We start from the raw sequence: 23,410 nt of genomic DNA on the forward strand, positions 1-23,410 counted from the left end.
AGCAAAATTACTTAATTAGATTATAAGCACATTCGTTGTAGGAAACTCGTTCACTGACAACTCAAATAAGCTCTACTTAAACAATCACAAAATACTCTTCTTTGATCAGTTCCAACTAAGAATTAGTTCACATGGGACAGTTGACCCACATGCTATCAAGGTAGTTCCGCCACTGATTATACTACGAAAAATGTGTGTACATATGGCTCAAGGGAAACATTCTAGAGCATCGAGAGGTTTTCACAGCATGGAGTCTAAGCAGGATGAACAGAGCGAAACAGAGTGACCTTGCTCAATAGTTGTAACTTGTAAACTGAAGTTCTAGGCTAAGCCACCCTACTTTTGATAACAAGTTTGCGTTCATTAACTTTCATTCCTTTGTATCTTGAACGCTAGAGTGAGTTAAACAAGAACATATACTAGGTTTAACTATGAAAATTTGATAATTAAACCAGGTAAAATCAATAAGGTTAGTTTGAGTATATGTAAATGAAATGTGAATGAAACAATAATAATCCTTTATATACAGAACCAATATACGTCCGATAAAGCACTCCTAGTACAATTTGCTGAAGCCAGAAGTGTTCCCTGAGTCTCCCAGTCGTGGAAACAACACCTCTTTCTCAATCAAAACCTGGAGATGCGACGTGATTTTTTGGAAGGCAACCCACACAAAAGGTGCGCAACAGAAAGCGTATCCGAAAACCGACAATGCTCTAACCACTCCATCAGGATACCAAGGGAAGGCCATGACAAGGAGCGTCCCGAGGATGCCTATCCATGGAGTGAGAACAGGTAGCGTTGGTAGGAGGAGAGTGTTGATCGGTATGGAGGAGAGGGCAAAAGAAGCCATCAAGTAGAGTGACCAGCCAATGAGTGGGTGCATGGTGTGAGGGATGGTGAAGAATGGGAAGACATAGGCTGCTACTACAGAGAGAAGCGCGATGAACTTGAAACCTGCTTGGATCGTTGTTAAGTTGCGGTCAGAACGGCGATAACATAGCTTAGTTATGTTAGGACGAGCTAGTCGTGTGACTACGATGATTCCAAGGTAGAACATTGTTTGGATTATGACCAAAGGCATCTCTGCTGAGTACCCTATGGTGGTGCGTCGCTGCTCGTGCCATGAGAGACCTAATGGAAGAACAGGCCATGACCACCAGTACCATGGCTTCAACCAAACGGCTCCTGGGAATGTAATCACACTGTTTGGTCCACAGGGTATGTTCCATCTTAGTTTAAGATCTGAGAGTAGACAGATCATCATGTTATTACATTTCACAAAAATAAATAGGATAAATCTCATAAATAGCTCTTTCTAATTTTTGTCACAAGATACCATTCAAAGGGAAATATTCTCAAAGTAGTAGTATTTATTAATCAATAAAAACACTAAATTATCCCATATTTTAAATTACAATCCTAATCCCACCCCTAAATACAAGACTCTAAATTCTAATCACAAAATTTTGAATCCAAATAAAAAAATGAAAAATGTTTGTAAAACTTTTAATTAATGCTACTTTGGTGATTCTCCCTTCTATGCTATTTTTTTAGCAAAATTTTAGTTTAGTCTAAGGCATTTCTCAAATAAATATTACTATAGAATATATAACGACTACTTAAGAGAGACTTACAGAAATAAGAAGCGTCCATTTGGTAGCCTAAGGGAAGTCGCAAATGGCCACCGAGTACAGAGCCATTAACCGGAGGACGAAAGAGAGGCTGGTCAAGTAGATCAGAGAAGTAACTGACAAGGAAGCCTTGATCAGCTCCATCACGATTCTCTCTTCCAACTTGTAGCTCATGCAGCATGTCCTTGAACACTTCCATCGACGGTTTCAAGACGAAGAGTCCAGTGTGGAAGATACAAGGGTTTATGAAGACCGCACAGAACTGTCCACACTGGAACAGCTCGTCGGTTTTCTTAAGGAAGAGGTTGTCGGCATCTAGCATGACCACACGGCCGTAATCAGACAAAGCCCAAGCGTATAGCTTGTTCAGAGTAAGCTTGAATCTACTGTTGAAGTTAGTTTGACTCCTGTATGGATTATCTACATTTTCAACTCTCACTACTTTAGCTCCATCTTCCTCTTCCCTGTTAACAACACACACACTCGTTAGTATATACACACAAACACGTTCAAATGTGATTTATACTTTCTAAATCACAAAAAACAATAATAATAATTTCTGTATCAAATGCTTATAATCTTTTAAATTAAATTCAAGAGTCGGTGTTGTCAAAAAAAAAAATTCAAGAGTCGGCCCTATATAGTTATATATATTTTGTGTCTGCATGTCAAGTCTAAGTATTGTTAAAATTTTATAATATGTTGCGAGATTGACGTGTAGACGTTATTGCATGATCTATAGAGCAGATTGGTCGGCAATAAAATAATATTGTATACAATTTGGCTAAAAACTTGTAGACAGCTCTTTCTTGTTTCCAAAAGCTTTTTTAATCAAGGTACTAAAGTCAGTTAACTCTCCTCATTTCCTTTCATTCAATAAATCAATGTACTAAGTTTTTATTGTCTTCCGATAGCTGTCTATCCCCAATACTACGACTGCTTCAACTTTTTATGGGTGAATAAATTGTTGACTAAAGGATCTTGTACTAAGATACTACGGGTTTTTTCAAAAATTGAGAAATGTATACTATTTTCAAAAGAATTTGAAAGCTATTCGACACCTAACAAGTTTTTGAACATTGAAATCTTTAAATTCTTAAGTATGGAAATGTAAATAATAGATATTTTCTGATACAAGAAAAGCGTAGTATCGAGTCAATATATGGACAAAGATATAAATAGACTTAAATGTGTGGGTCGATAAGTGTCAACAATATGTATCTACTCAATGTTTGATTCTCCCCAACTTTTACTTAATCTCATATTTATAATCGCTAGAAAAACAATAAAGAACAAAAATAAAGAACGGTTCATCAACGTTTAAATGTTCTTTCAATTCATGAAACCGATCAACAAGAAAATAAATAAACGATATCTTATATTATAAAGAAGACCTTAATTCTCTTCTCCTCTTGCCACGTAAGAAAATAGGGCAAGGGAAAGCTGCCATGTGTCCTTCTCTTGATACAATTACGCTGTTACGTTTCGTTTGTTAACAATTTAAATGGGCTTATCCTAAATAATTCTGGGCTTTCATTTTGTTATTTAGTTTTGTCAACGTGTATCCAGCCCGAATGAAGAGAGCCTGATATCTTCTTCGTCAAAGTCCAAGAATAGTATTTATTTTCATCATCGAGCTCCTGATATACACCAACAATGGAGTTTTGGGATGTCGAGTGATACGAATCGTCATGTATAATATACATGAAGGTTTGATTGCATCGTTTCACGTTCTTCTCCTCTTACACGTTACTGAATTCATTGAGTTATAGCATTTAACCAGCTTCTTAACTCCATGGACTTATCTCTCTTCTAGGCGTTGGATCTCAATCTATAAAAAGGTAAACCTGAACATCATTCTCTCAAATTGTGATAACACTAAAAGCTTATTTTCAGTTTAATGCTTCTTATTCTCATCATTCCCAAAGTTCATCGATATAATTAAGATGCCCATTGAAGATCCTTCAATCAATCCTCCCAGTACGGCTCCCTTTGGAACTTGGAAGGTCCGAATGTTAAGAGGAGTTGGGCTCACCAATGTTGGACAAGACGACAATGAAGAAGAAGTGTTTCCACTACCACACACCTCACCAGATCCAACGGCTTGAATCGTATTCTCTCTTTTTCTCTACTCAATTGTTTTCTCTAGCTCTATCTTTTTGTTCTCTTATGGTTTTGTTCGCAGAGCTTTCAATGAATGACAACATCCAAACAGAGGATGCATTTTAGCAGAGAATTGGGTTTAGCTCCAAGACAGATAAGTTTTGGTTTCAGAACCGAAGAACACAGAAAAAAGGTTTCCAACTTTTTACTTTCTCTCTTTCTGGCTTCGTCTCTTCTCCAAAAAAAAAACAAAAAGAGGAGTCCTTAATTTTTCTTCTCGATCTTCTCTTCTTGCAGGCACAACACTATAGAGTTCATAATTGTGCATTCAAGAAGCTTTCAAACACCATATTCCCCACCTATGGTGATGCTCCTGTTCATGAAGACTCTTACTTTGATGAACAGAAGCTTCGAATAAAAAATGCTTAGAGAAAAGGTTCTAGCTTTTTCTTTTTTGAAACCTCTTTTATGCATTGTGATTGATCTTATAAATTAAACTTCCAGTCTTCCACAATCTATTTTTCATGGCAGCTCGAGAGGGTTTCAGCATTGCAGCTAAATTCATGGGGAGGCCACTTTCTCATCCCCCACCACTACTAAACCAGATGCAGATTTCTCCATTAGAGTTACTCCACAGTGTTCCTTTGCTTGATTTTGATCTTCTCCAAGGAAGTTGTTCTTCAATGGCTGTCTCAAGTTTACTGTCTTTACCAAACGTGGTTATCTCAGACATGGATAAGTTTCTGATGACCAACATTGCTGTGAGTCTGTGCCCGCTATGGAAGAATTGCTTAGGCTTACACAAAAACATATGAGCCTATGTGGATCAAAACAGATGGATGCCTAGACGTTGTCAGTCTAAAAAGCTATGAGAATGCATTCCCAAGATTAAGTAGTCATGGAGGAAAGAACCACAACCTTTGAGTGGAAGCAACCAGATCTCCTAGCATTTCTTCACTAATGCAGTGACAGTGTGACACTTGTGTAGATGCTCATGGACTCTGTGAGTAACCAACTTGAATTGTAGATTCTACATAAGATGGTTCGTTGTTTGTCTAATAAAGTTTTGTTCATTAGTTTTCAGGCCAAAGCTGCAGAGCCTTTTCCTTCAGTCGTTGCAGCATCTAAAACTCTTGCAGTGGTTTCATCTGGATTGCGTGGAGATCACGGAGATTCCTTACATTTTGACACAATAATGCTACATAAATCTATGAACATAAAATATACTTTTTTTTGGGCAACGAACATAAAATATACTCCGACTCTTGCTTTTCATGTTACCACTTCATTAAGAAGCTATCCGGCGATTTGATACTTCATAGTAACTTTAAAAATTTGAAAAATAAACTACATTATCATCTTTTTTTTTTTGAACTTAATATTTTTATTATTTAGATCAAATCTATTAACAACACATAGAAAAATAAAAATTACCAACAGATAAACGATAAAAATAAAAATAAAATAATTCAAAATACATAATATAATAAAAATGCACAATATAAACCAAATAAATAACTTTCAATAATACACAAGAAAAACTCATATAACCAAAAATGTAAAAATATTTATTATATTGCTTTTATGTTTATCAAACCAAAGACAACAAAAAATAAAAAAAGGAGTGAATCTTACGTAACCTTTTCTATTTTTAGACACCAAGCTGAAGTTCTTAGAAATTAATAAGGAAAAATGATGGATAAAACACAATTAAAAAAGAACACTTATAAAAATAAAAATTACTAACAGATAAAGGATAAAAATAAAAAAATAATTTGAAATACATAAAATATAAAAATGCACAATATAACCCAAAATAAATAAATTTCAATAATACATAGGAAAAACTCATAAAACCAAAAAAAATAAAAAAAGAATATTTATGATATTGCTTTTTCACGTTGAATCTAACCAAGCAGGCCAAAGTTTTTAAAAAAATATTGTGCATCTTATTCAACTTTCTGCCTTCTTATGGTGTCAAAATACAAGATAAGGGAAATTTAAAACAAATTTTTGGAAAACCACAACCAAGAATTTGTACATAATCAAAACTAAGAGTTCAAAAATAGTAGAAAAAACAAGCAATAAAAAAATAAAACAATAAATTTGTGCTAAGAACAGAAAATTAACGATGCTAATTGATCAATAAGTGTTGGTGTATCAAAATGTAGATTCTAATGTCATGTTGAAATATTATAAGAGATTATACTTCCATTTATTTGGTTGTAAATATTTTCTTAACCTATACAAATAAAAATTAAAAATAAAAACTAAAATGATTAAAAATAAAGATTTATTTACTACAATTTTTGACTAATAAAAATATACAGAAATGTGCATAACAAATACATATTTTTTTGCTATAAATAGGATTAACATCTCTGAAAACCATTTAAAAATTTTAGCACTTCGATAAAGGAAATCTAAAAAGTATGTATTTCAGGTTTTTTTTAAACATGTTAGTTGTTTTAGAAAAAATAATTCTCTCTGTTTTTGTAACAAAAAACATTGAATATAGTTCGAATAGAACATAGAAACCATTATGAATCTTTTCCACCCAGAATCTGAAATCATATGCTTAAAATTTAAGACCAAGTAATAAATGGTTCAGAGATGCTCATATTTGTTCCTAACAAACAATACAGCTTATTTTACCAAAACCGAATAGGACCAATATAAACTTAAGAAATGAGACCGATGAACATCAAGAACAACATTCTCACCCGAGGAACACCATTTCCAATCCAACTGGATGACTAATGTTTGGATTGCCAATTTCTCACCAAAGATGAAATTTTATTTTAGGAAAATTACGTAAAAGCCTTACGGCTGGCGAGAACCTAAAAAGAGTCATATACATTAGTTGTTGGATATAAATTATTCAGCTTCAAGTGACATAACAACTCAATCATGGTGATGCCATAACAACAAAAATTCAAAACAAAAAGTACTTACAACAAACTAACTAAGCAACAACTTAAATTAATAAAATAGTATATCTCAATACCAACCTAACATTTCTTACACGATGTCTCTATATTGAAAAAGAAAGTGTCATGGAACTAATATGATCTTTATACTTCCACCAAGAAAGTGCCATCTCAACAATCCAGAAAATCAATGTAGTGATTGTTATTACTATAAACAGATGGGGCTTCTTGGAATTGGTTTTACGGTGACTAACAAGTGTCTCTCATCGACCATTACTCAGTTTTCACATTTTCATGTTTCAATGTTTTCTTATTTTGATTAGCTTTGCTTTACGACCTTCTTTGCATTCAATAAACATTCTACTTTTAATAATAGATGCAACTTCAAATAATCACCGTTTCCACTTCGATAGCATGTCGAAAGACTATGATTTCGACATAAAAAGTAACTACTCTTATAAATATATACAAAAATACTCACAATCCAATTCTTCTAAACTCAAATTACAAAAAGAAAACCATAAATAACACACCGAACATAGGATCTAATTTTCGTAAAAGGAAATAACTAAAAGATCATTTGAAGTCCCCACATCATTTCAATGTCACATCTCTTAAATATAAAGACAACTATTGTTTTTTAGACAACATAAACAACTATTGTAATAAAACAAAACATATCTTATCACATATAATCTTTTCTCACTTAAAATTTTCTAAAAGACAAAAATTATTATCGTACACATCTCATGTAAATGCGAACCTAAAATACAAACCACAAAATCATAAAGAAAATAAAAACTTAGATCAAAAGTAAAGTATATCCCGCCCGTAGGGCGGGCCTACCCTAGTGTCCAATAAAAGACTACAAGAAAGAATCAAAACCTATAGGTCCCGATCATTTCAAGTCAGTCGTTGTCTCGCTCGAACATTTTCTAAGCTTCATTCAATTTAATATGAAACAAGAAATATATTCTTAACTAATATTCCTGAATTAAAAAAAAATATCTCATTTTAAAAACCAACAAAGAAAAAAAAAACTACAGTCTCTATTAGCCAACCTGCTGTTTCACGCACGCACGATACCATATTGACATTCATAACGGAAATTAAAATTTGTAAAAAAATTAATTTAAAAGAATTGTATATTCCAGCTTAGTATTGGTTTGGTCTACGTTCGAAACGATGACGTTTGACAATGGTCTGCAGAAAAAACTGTTAGAAACAGAGGAAGAAGAAGACTTACAAGGTTTCCACCCATCGGAGAGGGACGTCGAGAGAAGCGATGACGACAAGATCAGCTTCCACGTTAAGATCTCTCAGCGATCTGATCAAGACACGAGTCGCCACATAGAACTCGTAGTCCCTAGGCGTTCCCATGTACATCATCGTTGCGTATGCGTTCTTATGCTCCGGCCGCCGCGTCTTCAAACCCCGTTCCCTTACGGCCAACGCCGCGTTTTCTGTGTCTATGTTCGTTTCATGCGGTTGCAGAAGCTGTCTCTCTCGATATGCAGCCGTTTCAGTTACCAGAAAGGACAGAACACAACATAATAACACTAAACATCTCTGCAAATTCATTTCTGGAGTATCTGCAATGTTTCTTTCTTAAGGGAACGTGTAAATGCAGACGCGTATATATAGACGACAATGCATCAAAGAGAGAGGAAGGTTTCTGGGACACTGTGAAAAGGTTAAAAAGGTATTAAGTGGCCAATGAGAAAACTATTATAATTATATTTTTGTTGTTACAATATTCTCTACTTATTCTTACCTAAAATACGTTAACTACAATAACTAGTTGCTGATTACTGAGAATTATAAACTTCCATTTACATAAAGGATTTTGTTATACTTTCCATTTGTACTGGCTTTCCAAAAGAAAACTAGAAGTATTTGAAAATTGAAAAATATTGATTTGAGTTCAGATTTCAATGGTTTTAAACGATAACACCTTTTACATACTCCTTCCGTCCCACTTTAAGTGGAGTTTTAGAGAAAATTTTTTATTCTATTTTAAGTGATATTTTCAAGTTTCTAGTTAAAAAATAAATGCATTTTAATATTTTTAATTATTTATATTCTGTAGTATAATTGTTTATTGGTTGAAATTATTTTAATCATTATTGTTTTTAGGTAAACGAGAAAAATAGAATAAAAATTTGTAATTTCTTAATCAACGTGCAAAAACCTCAAAACTCACTTATTTTAGAACAGAGGGAATATCTTTTTTTTTTTTTTTTACCTTTTATATATCTTGAGGTCACATTTTTTGGACTTAGAGAGATGTGTAACGCTGTTTAGTCTGTAACGCACAAGAAGATGGTGAAGTACGGTTTGCTTAGTAGTTTTTTAATAAACTGAAAGGTGAGTTATGTAAGTAACCGTATCATTTTATAAAGACAATTCCTCTCATGCCCCTATATTTCACTCCTCAATCTCTATTAGACAGTTTTCTTCTTTTAATTTTATATGTCTAACGAAAAATCATAAAATTAAATCGGAAATGTGAATATTTTTTATTTGATTTATAGAATTTGATAAAAATATTTCAAAAATAAAAAAAAAACTGTTTTTCATATTTTCACAAAATCATTAAAACAAGGTTAACAACGTTTTTAAAATATATTTTTTCAAATTTGAAAGGTATAGAAGTTAAATACTTGCCCATGGGTTCACTAATCCATGGGGGGGGGGGAGGGTTAGGGTTTAGTTTTGAAGAAAGGGGAATATTTGATTAGGAATTTAGTGTTTTGATCAAAAATAAAATTATGAAAAAGGGGTATAGAAGATTAAAAGAGTCCATAGGAGATTGTGCGCAGAGAAATAGGAAAAGTTGACTCCATTTTATACCATATTTTTTTGTTTGGCAGCTAATATTTTGGAAGTGGTCAATTTGGACCATGTGGACTGAGCCTTGGTCCTCTTTGTCAAATGGCAAGTGGTGTGCAATCTCATCCTAAGTTCATTTTGTTTATTTATTTCTCCTACATAGTTATAGACTTATTGTACTTATTCCAAAAAAAAGACTATATTTTAAAGTCAATTGTGTTGAGCAACTCACAACCAAAACCAAGTGGTTTGACGTGACAAAACAGAGAAAGATCATCAATTAGTAATGATTTTAAGTTCTCTCTTTGTGAAAGATGTGAAGTATATTCTATTTCAGATGTAACCTCAAAATAAATGATACAAAACGAACCATAACAAATAATGATTGCGAATGGTAGGTAGTCCAGCAAATATGATTTGTTTAAGAAGATTGTATTAGACTTCCGGTTGTGGGTATCTATCCTTGTCGCATATGTTCTTTCCTTTTGATACACTCTGTATCATTACAAAAGGTGTTTAAAATTTTTGCACAAAAATTAAGAAAATACAAATTTTTATATAATTTATCTTGATAATATAAAATACAACTAATTCAACTAATAAAAAAAGATACAACATATTGTAATTGTTCATAAATTTCAAATGACATTAAATTTTATATAGAATTGTGAAAACATCACTTATTATAAAACAAAATTAAAATTCCTAAATACCACTTAAAGTAATACGGAAGAAATATTAATTTATTATTTTAACATTTTTTTCTTGTTGCTAAAAGAATGTTATTTTATAATTCAATACAACTTTCTTTTTTTTTTAGTTCAATACAACTTTCAGCTTCATATTAATCATAAATGTATTAATTTTATAAATAGATTAATTTATATCAAATACTATTGGTTGGATATGTGTAGCTAATAAGAATTTAAAATGCATTTCAATATTTTCTTAATATGTATGAAAATGTTAAAATGATATTTTTTTATGAAATGAAGGAAGTATGAATTATCCATTTTGAAACATAATAACATTTCAGAATTTTGTGTAACATTTTGATATAGTATTACAAAAATATTGCTAGTACTGAAAATATATTTATTAGATAAAGTATCATGTTGTATAATTGTCTATATAGATACAGAGCAACCAGTTTGGTTTACAGAGTCCACATGAGTCTGTAATTTTGTCGACAAAAAAAAAAATCATGTTGTATAATTATGTTTAGGCTGTATTAGATCTTTTTTGAGCTAGAATATATTCTTTAATAAAGAAAATATTGGAGGAGAATAGATTAAAGGGAAATAGGAAGGAAATGAAGGAACGTTGACTGATTAACAATCATACGACTCTTCTCATGGTTGAAACCGTGTCAGTCCATAATGTCTGTGAAATGGTCTTTAAGATGCTCACAAGTTACATCCACTAAAGTGCCTCTTCTAATTCCGTTGACTTGTAATATAGTTACATTTTGTAGTTTATCAATACAGATTTATCATACCTTAAATTTATGAAAAATCAAATTTTACCATAAACTCGATACTCTTAAAATTTTTTTTTGACGGCCTTTTAAAAGTTTATTCAGTATTCAAAAAGTAATTACCGAAATATTTGGTTGTGTATTTGCGTATGGGATTAAGTTTATATGATAAAAGCAATGAATCTATATGTACACGATATTATATTAGATTTAAGCAAAAATGGTCTTCAAAATCGTTAATGGAAACACAAATTAAGGTTTAATTTACATATGTAATTTCCAAAAAAAGTTTTGTAAACATGTTACTGTCTTAAACGTCCCTCCCTCAGCTGATTACAGATTTAATGGTCAGAAAACAATACTTCTTTCAAAAAAAAAAGTTGATAATTACGATTTAGTATCATTTTCCGTGAAACCCAAGCAGTAGACACAGAACAAGTTATGGACTAATTCCAATGTCCGACTGTGAATTTGAAACCTAGAGTTGCCTTGAGTAAATGTCCAACAAGTTATTCAATATCTCTACTCTTGCATTTTGAGTAAATGTCCTCAACGAACTACTTCAATTTTTATGTTTGTTTTCTTTTTTTTTAATAAGAGCTCACTAGAGCATCTCTACTCTAACTAAAGCTTGTTCTACATTATCTTACAAAGGTAACCACTATGTTGATCTCCTAACTACATCAAAGTTCAATAAACAGGGCCCATTATAGACGTCCAATCTTATAAGATCCATTAAAGGCCCATAACATATGAGCCAGTCAGCCTACAAATAAATGGGACTCAGTGAAACAAATTGTAAAGTAAGATGCCAAAAATAGAAATTCACAAACATAATAGGGACGAAAACAGAAAGTAAAAATGGACTTGGGATTCAAGCAAGGAGGGGTCAAACCGTCAAAAGCAAAGCTTAAGCCGAGAGAGAGAGAGAGAGAGCATCGGCGTCGTCAAAAACCCCAAAACTCACAAATCTCCGCCGCGAAACCCCTAAACCCCCTCCGGCGATTCCGATTTTGATTACAATTGAATGATGGGCGACGAAGCAGCACGAACAGGTCCCCAGAACAGAGAACTCTACGCGCTACTGAATCTCTCACCAGAAGCCTCCGACGAAGAAATCAGAAGAGCTTATCGTCAATGGGCTCAAGTCTACCACCCCGACAAGTCCCCTTCTCCTCTTGTTCGTATCTCAAATCTCATCTTTTAGCACTTTCTCTCCCTTTTTTATTGATTTTTTTTATTTATCCTCTGTTTTGGTTTTGGTTTTGGGTGGTGCAGATGAAGGAGGTAGCTGAGGAGAACTTCAAACGCATATGCGAAGCATACGAGATACTATCTGACGAGACCAAGAGGCTGATATATGATTTGTATGGTATGGAGGGATTGGCTTCCGGGTTGGAGCTTGGTCCTAGGTTGAATAAGGCTGAGGAGGTCAAGGAGGAGCTTGAGAGGATTAAAAGGAGAGAGGAAGAGGCTAAGAAGATGGCTCATTTTATGCCCACTGGTTCTATTGTCTTCAATCTTTCTATGCCGAGTTTCTTAGACGGTGATGGCATCATGAGAGGGTACTTTTCTCTACTTCTTTATATGTTTTGATGTGTTTTTAGGGTAGAAAGGTTCTTGATTTTGGTGCTGAACTTGACTTTAGAGATAGTTACTAGGTGGGAATGTTACTATAGTACATGGTTATTGAGAAAAGATTTGATCTTTGTGTGTTATCTATGTGTTCTTTCCAAGTTTTGATGTCTTTTTGGTGGCATGATTCTTGAGTTGGGTGCTGAACTTGGCCTTGGAGATAGTTACTAGCTCGGAATGTTTCTGTAGCATAAGGTTATAGAGGAAAGATGTGAACTTTGTGTCTTAGCTATGTGTATTGTGTGGGATTTTTTTGGTGCTCAACATTAAGCTTGACCCCTTTAGGATTCTTATTAACGTTTTTCTTTCAAGTAGTTATTGGTCTTTGATGCCTTTTCTTTTCTTTTTGTGGCTGTTCAGAATGGTTATGGCTAGTCAAGTGCAGTCTCAGCTATCAAAAGATGATGTTGTTGCCATTGGTGGAAATTTAGCAGCCAATCAAAGCTCTGGTGGTGGAATTGGTACTGCCATTCTGAGACGGCAGCTATCTCCAGTGTCTTCCATAGAGTTTGTTGCTTCAACAGGTCTGCAGTCTCTTATCGGAATGCAGACAACACGGTAAGGCGCATGAGTGTTTTTTTTCAAGCCAATATATTTCTAGGAAGATTTAACGGTTTAACTGATTAGACTTTATGGATTTCTTTTTTTTTGTTGTTGTTGGGGGGCAGTCAGTTGTCCATACATTCAACTGCCACTATCAATATTTCCAAGTCTTTTAGTGATGGTTCCATTAACCTTACCAACACGTGGACTCGGCAGCTCTCAGAAACTTCAAGTGGAAACGTATGTTCTTCTCTGTTTATGGTTTTGAATTTTGACCTTTCTAAGAGCAGTTTTTTTCATGAGTTTTAAATAGTTTCTTCACTCCAGATTGAACTGGCACTGGGTATGCGATCAGGAATCACAGTAGGATGGAAAAAAAGAGACGAGAATGTATCTGCTGGTGGTGATTTGAAGGTACGCTCACTTCCCACTTGCATTCTTACAGTTCCACCTCGGACCAAAAGTCACTTACTTTCTCTAGTTATGATCTTTGCAATTACCAGATTGAGACTGGTGGACTCGGAGCATCAGCTCGCTATACTCGTAAACTTTCGTCCAAGTCTCACGGTCGCATTGCAGGTAGAATTGGAAGGTATGCGTTATTGGCAGATATGTATGATAGATGTCTTTCTATGTGTGGTGGTGCTATTATTTTTTCTCATTTGACTAAGGATGTTTTTTTTAAAAACTCTTTTCAGCAATGCTCTTGAGATTGAGGTCGGTGGTGGAAGGAAGATATCTGAGTTCAGTACCGTAAGAATGATGTATACAATAGGACTCAAGGTATTACTTATCTTTAAAACTTTTCAGAGCAATCTTAGCGATTATGAAATCTGCTAATTTCCTGTGCTTTTATACTTTTGTTGTAGGGTGTATTTTGGAAACTAGAGCTACACCGTGGTGGTCAAAAGCTGATTGTTCCTGTGAGTCTTAACTTTCTTCTTCCTTTTTAGTTATAAGAACAGAACAAACTTTGTTTAAATCTCTATGGTAGAATGTATGAATAGACCACAATTCAAAGAACCTAGGGGATGGATTCTACACCTTAACAAATCCATGATTATCTTTAAAAACGTGCAGGTTCTGCTCTCTGCATATATAAGTCCAGTATTTGCCACTGGAGCATTCATTGTTCCAACATCTCTTTACTTTTTATTAAAGGTAAGAGTGATTGAACCCTCTAAAAAAGTCTCTCTGGCTATAAGGGTGTTTGCCTTACTAGAGTTTTCACTGTTGGACTCGCAGAAATTCGTGGTGAAGCCGTATATGCAGAAAAGAGAAAAACGAAAGGCCTTAGAGAACATGGAGAAAACTTATGGCCAGGTGATTGATTACTTCTGAGTTGGTACCTTGTGAGTTCATGATAAACGATCTAGTTATGAAGTTTTTTCTTCTTAAATTGTGTGTGTTAGGTTCGGGAAGCAAGGAAATCAGCTGAGAAAGCTCAGCAATTGCTACAAAACGTAGCCACTAGGAAGAAAAACAGGCAAGCTGAAACAGGCGGGCTCATAGTAACAAAAGCCTTGTACGGTGACGCAAAAGCCATAGAGAGAAGACACGAACGCTTGGAAGAAGAAGAGGTGGATTCAGGTGTCATTGACGTGACGGTGCCCATGAACTTCCTTGTGAGTGACTCCGGGGAGCTCAAGCTCCATGAAGGAGTGAAGAAATCAGGGATCATGGGCTTTTGCGATCCATGTCCCGACAAACCTAAGCAGCTATACGTTGCCTACACTTACAACTCTCGTACGTTTGAGGCAATTGTTGGTGACTGTGAAGAGTTGGTATTACCACAAGCTGGCCAGTGAGTATGAAGAAAGGTACTCTCCACTTTGTTGTTTTAATTAAATTAAATACGCAAAAGTTTATTTGGGGTTTTGTAACTTCCAGTTTCATGTTTATTCATCACTACTCGCCTTTGAGGCACCTTTTTCACTTTCATTTCTCAATAAATTAAGCATTCTTGTTTGCTATAAATTTTAGGGAAAATTCCATAAAAATATCCCAACTAAATTTCGTTAAGTTTTTCAATACCCAAACTTTTTCACTACCCAGTTTAATACCTCAACTAATTATTTTTTTTCATTTTAATACTCAAACTTTTAAACATGTACCAACTTTAATACCTAAACTTTATTTATTTTAATAAAAGTTCTAATAAGTTTCAAACAAAATTTTTAAAAAATATTTAAAATTTACAAAAAAAACTCAAAAAATTCTAATTTTTTTTAAGATTTAGGAAAGAAGGTAGATAAACCATGGAAAGTTAGTTTTTTAAAAATAAGTTAATTTTAATGATAAAAATAAATTTCATTTTTTTATTTCAGAAAACAAACTAAATACAGTATTTAAAAATTAGAAATTTTATTACAAAATTTAATATTTTACACTATTTAGTTACTTTTCTTTCTCAAACACCAAAAAAAATTAGAATTTTTTGATTTTTTGTAAATTTAAAAAAAAATTAAAATTTTTGTTTGAAACTTATTAGAACTTTTATTAAAATAAATAAAGTTTGGGTATTAAAGTGGGTACATGTTTAACATTCTAGGTATTAAAATGAACAAAATAATTAGTTGGAGTATTAAATTGGATAGTAAAAAAGTTTGGGTATTAAAAAGCTTAACAAAATTTAGTTGGGGTATTTTTATGGAATTTTCCCTAAATTTTATATCGATTTTCATTTTACATGTTTAGTTTATTGTCAAATAAATTTTGTTTTTACTGATAAATTAGAAATAAAATTTGAAATTACTGTAAAACTGTGAAGCAAGCTGTTTAAGATAATGTCATTATCAATGAATGATATCACTTTTAAAGCTATTTTCTTTGGAGGAAAGGTTAACCCAAAAAATATAAATAAATATTGACCATGTGATTTATGTGTGATACATACCATCATCCTGCAATGATATTAATTACTTTGCACCACTATTAATTAGTGTGATGAGTTACGAGATAATTTAAAATGTCTTTGGACATAGACAATTGCAAAAAATTGAGCGAAGGAAGACGTTTAGTGGTCGAAAAAAACGTTTGGCTTTTTGGGAGAGAGTTTGAGAGGCGAGATGATGAGAAACCAAACGTGGTTTGAAGTCACCTCGTGCCATGACCTGCTTGTTCTTCACATCAACTGTGTATTCTTCAATGCCTGTCAAATCCCATTTATTTTGGTCAAAAATAAATAGGTAATTATTCTCCGTTTTATACTAATGAAATTTGAATACATAACATCGATTATGACAACTAGAAATAAACAATAGGGTTCTAATTTCTTCTTAAGAGCGATTAAGGACGATGGTAAACGGTAGGCAGCAGCCAAGGAATTAGCATAACTATAATTAATACCAAGTTGCTTGTAGGTTTTATAAATAATTAGTTTTATAAACACATTTATTCATGAACACACATATTTGGTGGTAATATACTAATATGTACGTAGATAAAGATCTCACCGGTCATCTTGGAGACAATCTTAGAGACTCTGTCTTGACAATGGACACATCCCACATCTGCGTTTATCACTATAACTTGAAACTGAATTTTGTTCTCCATGTTAATACATGTTGTTTTAGCACTTTACATTTGAACTAAAAAGAACAAACAATGATTAAAAAATCTCGTTATACTTCTAAAAACACAAGTTAACTGTTCAGTTTTAAAAGAAGAAAAGAATGATCATGAAAGATGATTGCAATAGTTTTTTTTGTTTTTCGCTTTAAAGATGCATGAAATGATTGGTTAACAGAAGAATGTAAATACATGACGTACCGATGGAAGTGAGAGTTCCTCACAGAGCATGAGGGTACGCAGCCGCATGGCCTGCATCGCCGGCTCCTTTATTTGCGTCCCACAAGGCCGGCTTGCTGTAAATGTATCTGTTTATTCGTGTATGTAAAGGGTTCTTTTATATGGTCTGATCATTAGACATGAAGGGCTTTGACCAATTAAGAAAGGAATGTATGTTTTCTATGTATGTATGTGAGGAAGACATTCAGTTTTGTCGTACACTAAAATTATATTGAGAACTCCCATCCTTACACGTTTCATCCACAATCTGAATTAAACTAATATTTAATTTTATAACAATCATGGATTAAAACCAAACTAAAGGTTGTGTTCTAAAGTAGTAGCAAGTTGGATTAATAGCAATTTGCCTACATAACGAGATAAAACTGCTTTCTACTTTTTCCAAATAATTTACGGAAACGTGAGATTAAAAGCGAAAGAAATAACAAAGAAAATGTCAATGAGAAAAGTCTATTCTTCAAAAAAGAGTTAAATTACATATCTTGGGGTTTATTCTAATAGACTAAGTCAAGATGATGGTTGAGCTGTTTGCAGGTGGCTTGTAGCGGTATGGTCTTACTTTTATTTCAGATCTGACGGTCTTTCCGTCATGTTATCCCCTCTAGCCTCTCTCTGCTTGTTGGCTCTTGGATGTGCTGGTGAAGGGTTTGTGTCCTTTGGATCTGTTTACCTTGCTCGTGGAAGCACTATCTTGAAACGGCTGTGCTTTTCTGAGGAGAGCTCTCTCAGTTTCCTCCCCTTTGCCGTCATTGTCTTCCATTCCTTGGTTTCTTCTCTGAAGATGGCATTGTGAGCTTGTTAAATCGGTTTTCTGCTGTGATTATCCTCCAGAGTTTGTGCTTCTAGTTGTTTGGATGGTTCTTTCAGAGATTGTTGGTCACCGGGACTATTATTGCGGCCTCGCTGGTAAGAGATCTCTGGGACGAGGGATAAGCAAATGTTCTGGTCTATAGCCATGTTCTTAATTTCTGTTTGAACCATTCTTTTTATTTTGTTCTCTGGTCTTAGCCATCCAGTTGGTCTTGTTTCAGTCTCTTTGGATAGTGTCTGTAGCCATGTTTGAACTGTCTTTAGGTTTATCTATGTTCTTAAGTTTCCCAGTTGGTCTGTAGTATCAGGAGATATGTATGTTATCTGCCTGCTTAGTTTCTCTTATTTTCTAGAGCTCTTGTCTTCTGCTAGTGTCCTGTTGTAAAATTTCAGGCTGAAGATCTAATGAAAGTATTGGAAAGTGAAAAAAAAAAAAGATGATGGTAATTGGTAATAGCCACCATCCCTTGTATTTTTTATACCTTACTTTTTTGGTGCACATCAATTCTAGAGAAAACTTCTCATTCAAGGACCTAAGACTTTCACAAAATGGTACTTTATTAAAACATGCTATTTTTGTCTATAGAGTACCACAATTCATGAACAAGCTTTCAGGTGTTTGGTTCTTGATAGAAAAATATAACTAATCAAAACATATCTTAGACAAGTTTTGATGGACAAATAACCGAAGAAATACCAATTTATAATGTTCTTTTGTAAAAGTGGTAGATCGACCACAGTAATTGGAAGCATAATGGGTAAAAACCATTGCTTCAATATCATCCATACAAGTATGAACAACAAAACCTTCTAAATTATGAAGTAGTCTTCTCTAAGAAATACATGGCAATGTATGATGAGAGACAGAATTGAACAAAGCAAAAGCATGGAGGGAACATGGTTTAGAGAAATTCGAGAATGTGGCATAATATGAAATTCCTCTTCTGATCCAACATGGATACGAAATCAACCTCTCAGCAAAAGAAGAAGAAGAAGACGAAAACCTCTCAGCAAAAGTAATCAAACTCTGGATTTTAGTGACAAGTTTTGATAAACCATTACTCTAACAATATCATCCATTAATGTATGCGTGGAGGGACATGTCTATAGAGAATGTGGCAATATTATGCAAATTCTTATTAACCTCAGAAACCTCTCAGCTAGCTAAAGACTAAAAAAACTATAAATAATCCTTTAATCAAACAAGATATTAGCAGGGGTTTGTGGTTATTACATCTTTGCCAAAGAAACAAAAGAAAAGAGAGTATATGATAATGACATGTACTTTTTTTTTGAAACACTTTTTTTTTTTTTGAAACACTGATAATGACATGTACATTGCTGGGTTTAGCCAGTATAATGACAGTTATAAAACAAGAATTGAAGCGACACCACAAGTCCCACTGATAACTTCAATGGGATACAGAATATGTCAAAATACAATCAAACCTTTTGAAGTTAAATCAAGTTCCTAGTGAGAAAAATCAAATCAATACTCTCTCCGACCAAACCATGCTTCGAGCCACCATCTCCATTCTCCTCTCCCTGTCTCTACAATCGATCAGCAACGAAACATAGATACATCCGACAACAACTGAAACTAATTGGGGTTATAGAGAAAAAACATTGTTAACAAAACCTCTATAAAGTTTCAACCTTTAGATTTCCTAAACAGAGCATAAACGAGAACGATCACGATCCTTACGAACAGATACGAGAAAAACCCTAAAAGATCCAAACTTTAATAAAGGGTATTAAAGAGGGAGAGAGAGGAGAGTGGTGGGTACCGAATCATTCAACGTCGTCCTTCTTGGGCTTGCGATAGTTCTCCTCGATGTGCTTGGCGACGACGAGACTGGTGTTGGTGAGCTTCCTGATGTTGGGAACGTTGTAATTCTGAGCCAAGTAAACTCCGAAAGCAGTGCCCAACAAGAGGGAGACGGAGCTCTTCACTATTCCCATCTGATCTCTCTCTGCAATTTTCTCCTTCTCCGCAAGTTTTCAGGTCAACAGAAAGAAAGAAACGAATTCGCGGGGGTGTTATAAATAAATATTAATTACTAAAAGAGCCCTTACTATTATCTTTAATTTATTTTTAATCTCTTTCTTCTAAGAATGATCAGAAACACCCCCAAAAATCCTAGTATGAATGATGAGATTTGAGGATGTGTGTGACTCACTTTCCACATGCATACATCAAATGTCCTAACTCTCATCCTTCAAAGACCTCAAAGATCATTACATTTTCCCTCTTCTTATTCCATATCAATACCATTCATTATCACTTGTTTCCTTAGACAATTTGATCAAAGGTTTACCACTTTTAAACTTTTTTTTATCACTCCTTAGCATATCTCTATTCAACCTCACTTGTTGACAGTAATGATATTTTTGTATATGTCTATCTTTAGGTATAACATTAGTTCAGCTTCTTGGCTGTAATGAGCAGAGTGAAAAAAATAAATAATGAATTTACAAACTAGTATGAGTTGTTTTGTTTGGCTTTTGCAGCCAGAAGAAAGTAACAGCTAAGAAGTATCTACTTCCTTAGCTCTACTAATCCGTCGGAACAAGCTAGGCCTAAGACCGTCTTCTAGCAACTTCTCCACTTCCTCAAACTGAAGCCCTTTGGTCTCAGGCACAAGCATCCATATGAAGATCAATCCTGTTGCTGAGGACACTGCAAAGAGAAGGAACGTTCCTGACGAACCAACCTCGTGAGTCAGTGTCAGGAAAGTCTCGCTCACGACGAGATTCGACGACCAGTTTGCTACTGCAGCTATTCCTCCCGCCAGACCTCTGTAGCGTAGAGGGTATATCTCAGAGTTGACAATCCATGGCACTGTCCCCATACCAGGCGCGTAGGCGATGATGTAGAGGCCGAGGAAGATTATGGCTAAGTAACCTAACTTGCTGGGGCATCCGTCTTTGAAGTATGTTCTTCCTTTCGAGTGGCACAATGACTTCATGTTAGCAGACAGAACAACACATGCTCCAGGTGCGTACTGTCACATACACATCAGGACATCAGTATGTTTTTTTTTTTGTTTTTTTAAGTACCAGAGTGGCACAAACAATAATGTTAATATTAATTTTGTTCTAACGGTCATGACTATTTTTTTTTTATAATCGTGGGAATCCGGCTACCGGAAGTCAACCGACTCATTATTATTTTGTTTGTTTTGACTAAAAATAGTTTTTATTACCTCTTGTGCTTTGTTGGAGCAGAATCCACAATGTGATCTTAGACAGTTCATACAGTTCCAGTTAGATGGAGAAGCCTTTGAGGCTGTGTAGGGGGCAAAGGCGTGACAAGTACCATTCGTAGCAAAGCTTATGGAGTCTCTCGTATCGATCTTAGGAGCTTGTTTCGAAGCTTCAGAGAAGACAGCAGCCAAAATGACAAGACAAGATATGATACCAAACATGGAAATGATCATAAGCCTGCGCCTGCCGTAACGGTCGACCAACATCATGCTCACTATCGACCCCAACGCATTGAGACCAGAGGTTATAAGGGACAAAGCCATGGCTGTCTTGTTCGAGGCGTAACCCGCAAACTGAAGGATAGTGGGACTGTAGTACATGACCGCGTTGATTCCCACCAACTGCTGTGCGACCTGGACGGTGATACCAGCTGCGAGGCCGTGGCGGACGACGGGGTTAGAGAGAGCGCCTTTGAGTTTAGCGTAGAAGGTGTGGCCGATGACATCCTCGTCAGCCTTCTCTGCCATGACTGACTCTTTGAGTGCAGCTATCTCGGATTCAACTTGCTCTGCAGGGTAGATTCTCTCGAGGATGTCTCTGGACTCAGCCTTCTTGTCGTTTCTGTAAAGCCAACGTGGAGACTCTGGTAATGTCAGCATTAAGCAGAACTGAATGATCGCTGGAACCGCAGAGACTCCCAACATCCACCTCCATGTCCCTGGTGTCTGCAATCACTAGATTGTGAGATTCTTGCAAGTCTTGAAACAGCATATTCATGAGTTAGTTTAGCCATGCGGGTTTTTTTGGCTCGGTTAATTCGGTTCAACCGAATTGAACCGAAAAAAGTTCATTCAGTTATCAGTCAATTTGGTCTTAAAATTTTAATTCGGTTAAATTTTGATTAGAAAAAAAAATTGTTAGTTTTGGTATAGTTTCATTTAAAGTTTATAAGAAAATAAATAAACTGGTTACTGAACTTGAAAACCAAATTTTCTAAATTGCCGAATTAAACCGAACAAAACCAAAAAACAGACATTTTGGTTATGTTCGGAAGGTTTGGTTTGGTTAATAACCGCATGCCTAAATAAGTTGGTTGGTTTGCTTCTTACACGGATGAAGGCGAGGTTGATGAGATAAGACAGAAACTGTCCTCCAGTAATGAGAAGTCCATTGGTACTAACCAACGCGCCTCTGATTCTCGCTGGAGACATCTCCGAGATGTAAAGCGGTGAAGTCATGGAAGCCATACCAACTCCAAAACCCACCAAGAGTCTGCCTACGATGATGACCCACGGTTCATGAGCAAGGGCCATGACAACAGCTCCAACCACGAAGAGAACGTCGGCAATGAGAATAGACGTCTTCCGACCAAACCTGTCGTTGTACCATCCTCCTACCGCTGCTCCAACGATGGCTCCAGCCACGGTCATGCTCACAATCATCTCCTGGAGCCATCTCTTGTCGTCGACCACATCAAACTCCTCTCTGATGTAAAGAATAGCTCCCGCAATAACACCCGTGTTGTAGCCGAAGAGGAGACCTCCTATACCGGCAGAGAGAGCTAGCCGCATGATGTAAGGTGTCTCCCATGTCGTCATCCACACCTCTGTGAAACGTATCTCCTCTGTTCTGGCTATTCCACGTTCCACCATCTCTGTATCTGGCACAAACAGAGACCGGAGTAATGTTTTAAAAAGCTCCAATAACGTTTTCACCTGACTGTTAGATGTTTTGAAGAAATGGTTAAGAAGAGAGCCAGTTCGAAAAGGATTTATAAAAGGAGTTAGAACATCAAGTTCTACTTTCAGTTATTAAAAGATCAAAGCAGACAGTTGCCACAAAAATGGTAAAATGTTTTCTGTGAATTCGACATGCCAAATCACCATCTGCTTCTTGTTTATACAACTACCATTCTATTTTTAGAATAAAAACCTAAGCTGACCACAAAAAAGTAACAACAAAATAAAACTTAACAGGTTTATTTTCAATTATATGCATAAACACACATAAAACAATTTATCTATTATATGGAACAAAAATATAAACAAAATCTCATCAATCACATTTCTTTTTTAATCTTTCATAAAGATTTTTTCATAAAGATTACTGATGTGTGTGAAAGGTTCTATGCTAATGCTTTTATGAAAAAAGCATCACATGGCCCATTTCACCATCGTCATGAGTATGAAGAATTGTTGATGTTCAGAAGCCTGATCAGTAGTGTTTACCAAAAATGAATGTGACTGACTAATCTTGTATTCATATTCAAATGAAAATCCACAAGATTGGTTCCCAACTTCCTATTAATCTATATAGGAAGTTAAATTGATTACAAATTTGTCATAACAATTGAATTTTTCAGAAAAGCTCTTGAACTAATTGAACAAATTCTAAAATGTTTTGAAACATCCCAAATTATAGTATGTTTT

General features: G+C 34.8%; 5 protein-coding genes and 1 long non-coding RNA gene across 12 annotated transcripts; 2 read left to right on the forward strand and 4 right to left on the reverse strand.

Annotated features, from left to right (window-relative positions):
* Positions 1-432: 432 nt before the first annotated feature.
* Positions 433-9,209, reverse strand: LOC108850947 (putative glucuronosyltransferase PGSIP8). Its single transcript, XM_057009690.1, has 3 exons — positions 7,914-9,209; positions 1,638-2,098; positions 433-1,245 (listed from the first exon to the last, which is right to left on the reverse strand). The coding sequence occupies exons 1-3, from the start codon at positions 8,246-8,248 to the stop codon at positions 557-559; spliced, it is 1,485 nt and encodes a 494-aa protein (XP_056865670.1). The 5' UTR covers positions 8,249-9,209; the 3' UTR covers positions 433-556.
* Positions 3,179-5,012, forward strand: LOC130511882 (uncharacterized). 4 transcript variants are annotated; one of them, XR_008945377.1, is made up of 5 exons: positions 3,179-3,475; positions 3,531-3,930; positions 4,035-4,173; positions 4,269-4,740; positions 4,815-5,012. It is a non-coding gene; the product is annotated as an uncharacterized LOC130511882 (long non-coding RNA). The 4 variants fall into 4 exon arrangements; XR_008945375.1 differs by having other exon boundaries at positions 3,190-3,475; positions 3,563-3,930; XR_008945376.1 differs by having other exon boundaries at positions 3,200-3,745; positions 3,820-3,930.
* A 2,639-nt stretch (positions 9,210-11,848) lies between the features above and the next one.
* On the forward strand, positions 11,849-15,131 carry LOC108848758 (chaperone protein dnaJ 13). Its single transcript, XM_018622192.2, has 11 exons — positions 11,849-12,156; positions 12,255-12,541; positions 12,972-13,169; positions 13,280-13,394; positions 13,482-13,568; positions 13,658-13,746; positions 13,853-13,937; positions 14,024-14,077; positions 14,235-14,315; positions 14,400-14,477; positions 14,567-15,131. Exons 1-11 carry the CDS (start codon positions 12,004-12,006, stop codon positions 14,960-14,962), a joined length of 1,623 nt encoding a protein of 540 aa, XP_018477694.1. The 5' UTR covers positions 11,849-12,003; the 3' UTR covers positions 14,963-15,131.
* Positions 15,132-16,008: 877 nt separating this feature from the next.
* Positions 16,009-17,071, reverse strand: LOC108853319 (uncharacterized). The gene is made up of 3 exons (XM_018626742.2): positions 16,926-17,071; positions 16,610-16,691; positions 16,009-16,305 (listed from the first exon to the last, which is right to left on the reverse strand). Exons 1-3 carry the CDS (start codon positions 16,980-16,982, stop codon positions 16,118-16,120), a joined length of 327 nt encoding a protein of 108 aa, XP_018482244.1. The 5' UTR covers positions 16,983-17,071; the 3' UTR covers positions 16,009-16,117.
* Positions 17,072-18,952: 1,881 nt separating this feature from the next.
* Positions 18,953-19,797, reverse strand: LOC108851721 (uncharacterized). 4 transcript variants are annotated; one of them, XM_057010061.1, is made up of 2 exons: positions 19,562-19,797; positions 18,953-19,368 (listed from the first exon to the last, which is right to left on the reverse strand). In XM_057010061.1, exon 1 carries the CDS (start codon positions 19,734-19,736, stop codon positions 19,566-19,568), a length of 171 nt encoding a protein of 56 aa, XP_056866041.1. In that variant the 5' UTR covers positions 19,737-19,797; the 3' UTR covers positions 18,953-19,368; positions 19,562-19,565. The 4 variants fall into 4 exon arrangements, with proteins under 4 accessions (XP_056866041.1, XP_018480684.1, XP_018480683.1 ...); XM_018625182.2 differs by having other exon boundaries at positions 18,953-19,325; positions 19,562-19,796; XM_018625181.2 differs by having other exon boundaries at positions 18,953-19,374; positions 19,562-19,796.
* Positions 19,798-19,917: 120 nt separating this feature from the next.
* Positions 19,918-22,633, reverse strand: LOC108852829 (probable inositol transporter 3). Its single transcript, XM_018626309.2, has 3 exons — positions 22,091-22,633; positions 20,981-21,706; positions 19,918-20,779 (listed from the first exon to the last, which is right to left on the reverse strand). The coding sequence occupies exons 1-3, from the start codon at positions 22,631-22,633 to the stop codon at positions 20,303-20,305; spliced, it is 1,746 nt and encodes a 581-aa protein (XP_018481811.2). The 3' UTR covers positions 19,918-20,302.
* Positions 22,634-23,410: the final 777 nt, after the last annotated feature.

This window comes from Raphanus sativus, chromosome 4, assembly GCF_000801105.2.
Source record: "Raphanus sativus cultivar WK10039 chromosome 4, ASM80110v3, whole genome shotgun sequence".
Classification (NCBI taxonomy): Eukaryota; Viridiplantae; Streptophyta; class Magnoliopsida; order Brassicales; family Brassicaceae; genus Raphanus; species Raphanus sativus.

Excerpts from the sequence above, each read along its gene's own strand:
- LOC108850947 (XM_057009690.1), bottom strand. The coding sequence starts at position 8,248 with ATGAATTTGCAGAGATGTTTAGTGTTATTATGTTGTGTTCTGTCCTTT. Across the intron at positions 2,099-7,913 it reads CTCCGATGGGTGGAAACCTT|GGAAGAGGAAGATGGAGCTA; the intron begins GTAAGTCTTCTT and ends TGTTGTTAACAG. Across the intron at positions 1,246-1,637 it reads AATGGACGCTTCTTATTTCT|ATCTTAAACTAAGATGGAAC; the intron begins GTAAGTCTCTCT and ends GTCTACTCTCAG.
- LOC108848758 (XM_018622192.2), top strand. The coding sequence starts at position 12,004 with ATGATGGGCGACGAAGCAGCACGAACAGGTCCCCAGAACAGAGAACTC. Across the intron at positions 12,542-12,971 it reads GGTGATGGCATCATGAGAGG|AATGGTTATGGCTAGTCAAG; the intron begins GTACTTTTCTCT and ends GTGGCTGTTCAG. Across the intron at positions 14,478-14,566 it reads TGGAGAAAACTTATGGCCAG|GTTCGGGAAGCAAGGAAATC; the intron begins GTGATTGATTAC and ends TGTGTGTGTTAG.
- LOC108853319 (XM_018626742.2), bottom strand. The coding sequence starts at position 16,982 with ATGCAGGCCATGCGGCTGCGTACCCTCATGCTCTGTGAGGAACTCTCA. Across the intron at positions 16,692-16,925 it reads AGGAACTCTCACTTCCATCG|TTTCAAGTTATAGTGATAAA; the intron begins GTACGTCATGTA and ends AACAAAATTCAG. Across the intron at positions 16,306-16,609 it reads GATTGTCTCCAAGATGACCG|GCATTGAAGAATACACAGTT; the intron begins GTGAGATCTTTA and ends GGGATTTGACAG.
- LOC108851721 (XM_057010061.1), bottom strand. The coding sequence starts at position 19,736 with ATGGGAATAGTGAAGAGCTCCGTCTCCCTCTTGTTGGGCACTGCTTTC.
- LOC108852829 (XM_018626309.2), bottom strand. The coding sequence starts at position 22,633 with ATGGTGGAACGTGGAATAGCCAGAACAGAGGAGATACGTTTCACAGAG. Across the intron at positions 21,707-22,090 it reads TCAACCTCGCCTTCATCCGT|ACACCAGGGACATGGAGGTG; the intron begins GTAAGAAGCAAA and ends TAGTGATTGCAG. Across the intron at positions 20,780-20,980 it reads GCTCCAACAAAGCACAAGAG|TACGCACCTGGAGCATGTGT; the intron begins GTAATAAAAACT and ends TGTATGTGACAG.